The 9609-nt window shown below is 33.7% G+C and overlaps 2 protein-coding genes across 2 annotated transcripts in view; one reads left to right on the forward strand and one right to left on the reverse strand.

Moving 5' to 3' along the window:
• Positions 1–698: 698 nt before the first annotated feature.
• On the reverse strand, positions 699–1936 carry LOC108570475 (UPF0428 protein CXorf56 homolog). The gene is made up of 4 exons (XM_017932341.1): positions 1816–1936; positions 1563–1719; positions 1164–1392; positions 699–845 (listed from the first exon to the last, which is right to left on the reverse strand). The coding sequence occupies exons 1-4, from the start codon at positions 1934–1936 to the stop codon at positions 699–701; spliced, it is 654 nt and encodes a 217-aa protein (XP_017787830.1).
• Positions 1937–2524: 588 nt separating this feature from the next.
• Positions 2525–9609, forward strand: part of LOC108570493 (protein-methionine sulfoxide oxidase Mical) — a 75631-nt gene continuing 68546 nt past the window's right edge. Inside the window, 1 exon segment of the mRNA XM_017932358.1 lies at positions 2525–2796. The gene's annotated coding sequence lies outside the window, so the exon portion shown is untranslated.

The following is a 9609-nucleotide window of genomic DNA, read 5'->3' on the forward strand; positions in this document are numbered from 1 at the left end:
AGAAACTTGAAAATATTTAAAATTCAATTAAAATATTACGCAACTAGGATGTCGGTAAAAACTATCACTTTCGATCACAAATGCAGCTAGCTTAATGTCCCACCCAGTTTTCAACCAATGTGCGCATTAATATGACATAGTATTACACACTGCATATTCATAGAATGTAGATGTAACATGGCCAGTTATACAATATATTTAGATAGATCTTTCTTTCTTCCACATTAAAGAGCCATATCACCCAAAATTTTTTCGTAGAGTTATTTACTAATTTTACTAGTTGCAGTATATGTAAAGTAATTCTTTCTTACCATTTAATGTTGCCATCTTACCAACTAATTCTTATTGTAAGTAGAACTCCGTTTACCCTCCAATGATCCTTATTAATGAATTATATGTAGTTATTGTATTTATTTATTAAATTTATATCTCTATTTTGCAATGTACATTTCTATGCAATATTTGTATCTAGTCATTTATATATTTTAAATATTTACTTTTATGTAATGTTAATAAATAACTCGATATAATGTTAAAGAATGGTTTAATTTTTTAAGACATCACTTTTGAAGAAGTTTTAGTATGATATCAAAAAATAAGTTTAAATTTCTATAAAATTTATATAACGTTTTAATTCCGATTTTTTTTTACATATAATCATGTTTAGCTTAAATATATGACAATAATACAACTAAATTTCATACATCTAATAACGTTCCCCGAGGTCTTGCTCTCTTTGGATCTGCTTCAGGGGGAGGCATAGCTTTGCGTTTATTCATTCCTTTCCTCTCTAATTGTTTTTCTATTATTCGCGCATTGTTAGCATATGAATCAGCAACCTCTCTCTGTAAATATAAAATACATATTTTGAAGGAAAAAAAAAGTACAAATTCATATATAAGATCTTAAACAAATTTCTTGTACTTAAGTATTAAGTTTATAGTGTAGTATTGCATTTTAATTATGCACAATATTAGAATTTAATATAGCTATTCTTTGTAGCATTTTATAATTTCTTCTATTTCTTTTAATAAGAATTACAAATTTTTTTAACACAGTAGCAGCTTTTGTACATAATAATAATAATATGCTTTATTTTATTTCTTGGGAAACTTAATTAATACATAAAGATTGCAAATATAATATACAAATATATAACTTACTGCTTCAATTTCATCTTCTTCTTCATCAATTGTAGAAACAGTAACAGAACTGAATTTTCCCATATTTTTTGTGTGTTTGGTTACCATTATTTTCTTGGGTTTTTCAATAGCTACTTGATTATATATATCTGTCATTGGACCTTCACCAGAACTTTTAATTACTGCACCTTTTACAATAAATACAATATTTGTTGCTTGATCATGTTTGTAATAAAGAAAGAGACCACATCTGTAAAAGTATACATACAAATTATAATTAATATTTTACATTGCAACTTGCAGAAATGATTTATAGTGTAAATACCAAGAATTGAACTCTTTAATTTTCAGAATTATTTTTAAACATTTAGACAAGAAGTAATAGAAATATGTTTATAAATAAAACAAAGAATGTCATACTTTTTACATTTTTGACGATATTGTTTTTCTATGCCTTCAGAACGTTTTAAATATACAACTTCATCTTGTTCACAAGTCATTTTGTGAGCATGTTTACTTCCATCGATAACTCGCGCACCATCTCTTTTTCTCAGAGGCAATTTTTCTATGGCACAATCTGTAATAATATGTTAGAATATTATTTATGTACTTTTACTCATGATTTTCATGAGAATAAAACAAAAATGTAATTCTAATTGCAATTGAATCTAACCTAAAATCAATGTCATCTGCCCACATAAGCAGTAATAAATATGCAACGGTTTCTCTTCGCTATATTCTTCTTGATCCTTGGTATCGGAACATATTATACTTCTTGAAACTACTTTCGGCATTTTCACTTCAAATTATGCAGTTAAAATACAAACCAATATTTTGATTTCACGATGACATTTTATTCATCTGTGAGTAATCCTGAATGTATCAGAGGATCTCAATTTTGTTTATATACAACGATAAGAGAAATGTTCCTTTGAAGTATGAATATTACTATGAATACTAAAGAATTATGCACTCTTTTATCCTATGCACATATCCTTTAATAGTTATTTAAATATTGTTAAATGAACAATTAACTATTATAGACATTATAAAAACATTACAAAAATCTCTTTTTCGAATAAAATTGTGAACCTTTATAACCTTACACACAATGCTACACGAAACATATTCAAATTTATACGACAACGTGTACCATGAAATACAATTTACATACAAAGAAATGATAAAAACTAATAAAAATACAATTAAAACAATAGCGATGGTAATAGAAAACAGAAGTATTTTATTAAAGTAATTTCAATTTGGCCGAAATCGAAAGATGGCACAAGTTGCGCGTGAACATGGCGCCATCTGACGACGGAAAACGCGTATCACACAGGATGAGCTAAGAGGATTTTCCAGTCCCTCCTGTGGTGGAGAATTTCACTCAGCCGCACTCGGTGTTCAGTCGCGGTACGGTGTTTGACGTGCAGTCGAAGAAGGACAGTTGAAGCGAACACAAGTTGCCAATGATGGGTGGGCAATGAGTCGCGCGACGTTCGTCAGTCGTACGGAAAATGTGAATAGTGTCGAATCGGCGTGATATGGTGCACAATCGAACAGCAAAGAGTAAAAAGGGCAGCAGAAAAAAAGTGCAGTGACTCGACATTTGATTGGTGGTGCACGCAGAGCGGCCCTTCGTGTACATGCACACGTACGTATATGCACACAAGCTCGTACACAAAAGGCACACACGACAACTCTTTCTCGTCGTCTCTCTTTCTCCTCTTCCCCTCTTTCTCTCTGCATTTACGACCGCGCCCCCTTCGGTTCGGTACTCAATGCGTTCTACGCTTTTCCAACTAGTTCAAAATAGATAGTTGAATCGTTCGCGCCGACTTCATCGTTGTCTGGAATTCGATTACTTGCTGCGCCAATCGAATTTACACAGAACCTTCTTCTGTTCTGGTAGAGTAGATGAGGGAGAGAGAAAGGAGAATAGAGACGGACACTCTTGACGTACATGTTATTATGAATTAACATGCAAACGCTATGCGAGACACTGAATTTCTTTGATTCGCCCTTCAGTTACTTACGAAACATTCGATCGGTTTTGGACAGCAGCATTCGCGTAATCGAATGCGGCGTTCTTTGTTTACATCGCGATTGTACAGAACCTAAGAGACGTACTGTAATATGTCAAGGATAACATAACGATTAGGAATGTGTAGCGGTCATAGAAATCTTCGAACGCAGGTGTAGATTTGATCTTTATGCACAGTTTCTTAAGTAAACATACAATAAACAAAGAGAATGAATTGTTATGTTACAGTATAGCTTGTAGATAACAAACATGCAAAAACTTTTTATTTATTGCACACGGTTACTTAAGTAATGGAAGAGGAACGGATGTGTAGCTAATTCTTACGTCGCAAAAATATTCGATGTTTATTTGACGATGTTAAATTTCACACTGCTTAATATTAAAAGGACAGGTTCGTAGAGTTATCACGGTATATACGATTCTACGTAATGAAAATAGGTACGTAATTATAAACGTCTTAGATTACGATAAATATCGGAATGCGTCGGAAATCATGTAATCACTTATCTGTCAGCTGACGACAAGTCAGCCATGTCGTCGTTGGACGCGATCATTTCCGTATGTTTCTCTCATGAAAGTTTCGAATATTCTTCCTTGCAACCTTTTTGCAACACCGAACACCGATTATTGAGATCGAATTTTGCAGATTGGGATCGAATTGTGAGTAAAATTCGATATATTTAACAATTATTATTTATTACTTTTCTTAAAACATCCTATGAAAACTTTTAACGTTACCCCAAGAAAATTGTACTTACTGTCATACATATGATTTTGATCATTTTTCTTACGGGGAACGCATTATTTTTATATGTAATTATTTTTCGACGTATTTGAAATTCTTACATGATACTTTAAGTAAATAATTCTTTAAATCCGATTCTACCTTACATAACGACCGATATTCATGACTTAAAACAGGCTTCTATGTCAGTTGAGATGTTCTTCTGCTTAAGCTAATTCAATTCGAGTAATATCAGGATTTCCGTAATGACTATATTATGATCGACGTCGTCAATACCATAGACTATAATTATATTCGCGGAAGGTAGACTCGGGGCAAAACTGTATTTATTTTTCCATGGAACAAAGTGCATTCACACGTCCTGCGCACAATGATCGAGACACTCGATCTATCGGTATTGACTGTCTTCGAAGGACAGCCGCGAGAGTGAAAGAACTTCTGTTTAGCAACTAAACAAGCCTCGGTTTTATCTTTCATCCCATGGCGGTATACATGGTGCGCTTCATATTTCTCTTAAAACTGCAATTGCAACTGTTTGTTAATAGTTACGCGTATTACACAATCGTAACATTTTTCAAATATTCTTTCATACCACAAACTTTATTAAGGCGCCAACTCATGTCATGAACTATATTTCACTAGATAGATAGCTAAAAAGAAAGTCGCAACAAATCCACGAAATAAGATGGATCGAAAAAAATTTCCTAGATTCAAATACGTATTACCATAAATAATGCACTACAAAATGATAAATTCATCTGTTATCGTTATTTAAAGTTATTAGAATCAATGAAATGGCGCCTGTTTCCCTTTTAATAGAAAATTTACCCATAATCGCATTAACTATCGCGAAAAATGTTAACGTAGGCTGTGCAAACGAGGATACATACAGTCTGTGCGTTCTCATGCGACATTGTCGTTCGTGCAAATAATTTTTATCGTTGTATAACGTAGGTAGTCTAAGCAGTGGCGTGTGTGGGCCGCGCGTACCGCTTTGTCGCAAATAAAAGCCCGGCCTTTGTCCTTTTTCGCGTGGTCGACAAAATTCAAGCCTCGTTCTCCACGCGCGTAAACCGCGCTTGGATTCGCTCCTCTTTTGGGAATAGACAGGTAACCTGCGATCTTTTTGATTAGAATATTTCGTCGATAATTCTGTGATTCATCGAATAAACCAATTATACGATCTGTACACAATTTATTTTTACGATATGACGGTTCATTTTCATTAGAGAAGTACTATCATTCATATACTAATAATAGTCGTAGAAGTATTTGCGAGAGCAATAATAATTTATAGAAGCTTTATATTTTATAGAATGTCATTAAGGTTATGTCAGTCTATTTATAGTTGGAATTAATATTAATGAAAGGAGTATAGAAAGAAATTACACATGGTGTTTTTGTTAACTTTAAGATGTAAAATGTATTAACTTTTTTAATATGTGAGAAAATTTTATATCGAAATTTATATTATCGTATTATTTCTTCTTTCTCCTGAGAATAAAGGAAGAGATGTTTCAAGTGATGAAATTATGTTAGATATTTAGCTGATTATAGAAAAAACAATGGAATATTGAATAATTTCTGTTGAACGATAAAGTTTCTGGAGTGAATAGTTGTGTAATTGTTTCAAGTAGTCTAACGCCCACTCTAGGGAATGAACCTTATCAAAATTATCGCGGGAAACTAGATCGTCTGATCGTATAATAGTAGTTCTGCAGCATTTTTGCTCGAAGAAAGAACTGTCCGTGTTATGAATAAGTACATTGTTAATATTGCAGATAAATTCTTAGGGGAAAGTTTAAAGCTGCGATAAATTTTTTAAAGATTCATCATTCAGAAAATTTTAAGGTTAACCTTCGTCGAATAAAATTTCGCTCGCGAAATTTTTTTTCGTTCAAGACGATACCCGAGTGAAAGGATAACACTGATTTATCTCGAATTTTATTTTTATACCGATAATTAGGGGTGTGGAATATAATCGAGGAAGTTTTTCAAACTTTCCGATAATGGATCGAAACACACCGTAACGCTTTACTCGTGTAAAAGTGAAAGTAATAATTATGGGCTTAAATCGTCGCGGTTGAAGATTGCATACTTTTACCAGCAATGATTTCGGTGTGATCTCACATTTTAATTTCTCAATTTTAATCGCTAAACGATCCGTAAATCCACTTGCACAATTTACAATTTATGATAATTGTACAATTAACATTATACAAAATAGACTAGACTGGTTTTAATCGAAGCCAAAGTAACTTTCACCCTCCTTCGAACATCATTCAAAATTGTATTTAAATTTATTCCAAAAATTTCTCTAATTTATCGTTAAACGAAATATCTATATTTATTGAAAAAAATATCACCACTATAAGATAGCATATAACTAAAAAAAAAGTTGCCAATCTTCTTAAGTCAAACTTTCATACTCCTCGTCACCTTTCAAAAATTAATCACTCGACGCAAGAAACTTCAGAAACTTCGAGAAACTTAAGCGGTTCTTTAGCGCCATTACCTCCGTCCAACTTCTAAAACTAAGAAGAAAAATGTTTTCTCATCGAATATCGACAGCTCGGTCTATAGATGACGAGAAGCTGCAGCAACGTGTGCGATCAATTATCATCGAATCGCGCTCGTAACGCGAGTAGCTATTTCTCAGCAGGGGTTTACTCATTGTTTGTTCTCTCTAACAGTTACCGCAAACGATATGTATAGTTTATTAAACTATCGATGATGCAGTTTGAATATCGAATTGTCCTTCGATCGGATGATTCATCGTCACCGATTAGACTACTTTTAAATAACGATCGCGAATGCAGTCTCGTGCCTCTCGATAAACAGATAAGTGGAACCGTAATATCTGATTAAATAATCCACTTTTCCTCTCCAATTGCAACCTGACACGGAAATAGATACAAGAGAGAAAAAGACAAAGAACTTTGTTTATAGATCAGAGTAGAATTACTTCTTTTTTGTATATATAGTGATTTAAGTTGTATCAACTGTTTGGTTATTAGCGGCTAAATAAACTATATTTCACACTATTTTCGACAGTCAGTCCGAGGTTTTCTATTTTCTCTTCGTGGAAATTTGCCTTTCGATCTTGAAGAGTTTACGTTACTGTATCTCGGGTATAGAATTATTACTTCTTCTATGGAAATGAAATATCCCGTTTCTAAACGGCGGCAAATTGGCTTTTCTGCCGCGAGGAAACGTCGATCGAAAGAGGAGCAATCGTAGTTGCAATTACAGTTGAATCGAGCATTAAGTCGAACACGGCGTGAAGCGTATTTACGATCATAGCGATGGTATTCTTCACTTTGCAGCTGTGCCGTCGTCAGTTTTTCTTCCAGCTTGGAAAGTAAACGACAGAAAATGTGTAGCAGGTAGGACGGTGCACACGTGGAAGGGCGAAAATTTACTACAGAAACATGGTCGCATTTACCGTAAGGCGCGTTATTCTTACGAGAAGGAAGATTTACGGGGAAATTTTAACATTTATCGACCAATGTCGGTATAAGTCCGAAATATTATGAAACTAATACTTATTTCGTGCTTTTACCAAAATTAATCGACAAATCTTAAGATTTACTACCGAACCTAACCTAAACGCAGATCGTTAGGTTAGAAAAATATAACCTAACCTAAATTTAACTGTTACTATCTTCCGAAATTTAATTTGTTTTTAATAGTTTGTAACTATAACGTCAGTCAGTGTGACTGTCTTTCGTAATAAATGCTAATAATGTGCAATTTTATCGTTTTACTATCAAAAACAATTTTCACCAGGTATACAGTTGATCCTGTACCTGGTCCAACTTGCAATAAATTGCATAAAAGTAATTAAAGTACGTATATAATAAAAATAAGAGGTCGCTGAAAAAGGGAAACACGAAATTGACGAAGGTCCGTCAGTCGTCGATAGATCGACGTCGACGATGTTGCGTCCAGGGCCTGGGAAAGGTACAAACGCGGCCCTGTATAGAAATAGAGAGAAATCTTCCTTTTTCTTGCTTACACTTCACAAACCTTCACTTGCCTATTCAACCCGAACCATTCATCCTTCTTTCTTTCTTTTTTTACCTGCTGGGACATCACTGAATTACATTTTTCTCGATAACAATGCACGTCCTCGCGCGCACAGGAAGCGGACAGTGCCGGAATCGTGGGATCGGTTTTTTTCTCTCTCTTCTTCCTTTTTGTATCAGTTCGGTTTTTACCCCGTTGCACAGATTACGGTTATTGTTGTCCGCGGAATAAGAGGTATAGGAATTCGATAGCGGTTTGATTTTATCAGACCAGATTTCGAGGAGTTTCTGTAATTGTGTTAGAAACCATTGACCTCGAGAAATTGGTTTTTTTCTGTATCAGGTTGGTTTACTCCGTTAGAAAATCATAGTTACTGTTGCTCGTGGTAGAAAAAGATGGAATTCTATGGTGGTTGATTCTGTTAGGTGAAACGGTTTTTTTCTTTGGAAAAAGAAGAAGCTGATACTTTCGGTTAACTGTCTGTTACCTTCTTTTCTTTTCTTATTTAAGCTCGTATTTTAGATTTGAATTGATTAATTTTGTTCTTCAATATAATATCGTATAGGTGAAAAATATATCGTTAGAATTTCTAACACTCGGGTGAGTTACTTGCTGGTTTATTTTTCACAAGGAAATTAATTACACCGTCCAATAATTATATAGAATGATTCGTTTAAGAAATTTTCTAAGTGAAAATTCCTCTAAATTCCAAAGTCGCTGTAAATCAGTTGTGTTTAGAATCCGGTTGTGCTTCGGACAATATAATTATTTGTAGGTTAACAACGAGGGCTGGCTAAAAGTAATTATATTTTAGAATTGCCTTTAGTTTAGTTTCACGATAGTGTGTGCACTCTCTCGAAAACTTTTTAATACCGTAGGAGTGTGTACTGGAAAGTTTATCCGAGCTTTTGAATCGGGCTTTTCAGGTTCACGTGAGAAATTTCGAAATGTAAATATTAAATGGCAACGCTATTGAAAGATCCTTCCTCGAATTGAATTACTTCTCCAATTTCTTGAGGTCTGCTGGTTTTTCCCAGATATATCCTACCTGCTGGGAATCAGGTTCTCTGCTGTAAAAATGAACCAGCGTTTTCAACGACTGGCAAATGCTCCAAAATGTGAATCATTCTGGACAGTGTTCGTTGTACGTGAAGTACTCTAAGTGTATTCAAGTTCCTACAGTCTATAAATCACTGTGCACTTCTTAGTCTTGAGCTAAGTAGACACTCGGCCGCTGGAACAATGTTTTCGATCAAACGTAACAACAGGAAATTAACCGAGAGCAATTATACTTCAGTGATACGAAATGCTGTTGTATAGTAAGTTTAGTTTAATAGCAAGTAGCTCTTTGTTACTTCGAGATACAGTAAATAGAATATTGGTTGAAAGTTTGGGATCATTTGTCAATTTACAGCAGTATTCGTTGTGTTACTAATTCTTTAGAGATTTCAAATTAACATTGCATAGATTAATTTATTTTATAGAAGGATTAATTTATTTTATAGTTATCCATTGGGATTATGTATTACTAGTTTCATGAATTTTAATCGAAATTATGTTTATTTCTTATGTTGCACAAATGTTTGGACACTTGTTAGCAAAAGTGAATATTTTCAATATTCTTATTATTCATATTCATAATATTTGAA

Source organism: Habropoda laboriosa, unplaced genomic scaffold (assembly GCF_001263275.1).
Source record: "Habropoda laboriosa isolate 0110345459 unplaced genomic scaffold, ASM126327v1 scaffold84, whole genome shotgun sequence".
Taxonomy (NCBI): domain Eukaryota; kingdom Metazoa; phylum Arthropoda; class Insecta; order Hymenoptera; family Apidae; genus Habropoda; species Habropoda laboriosa.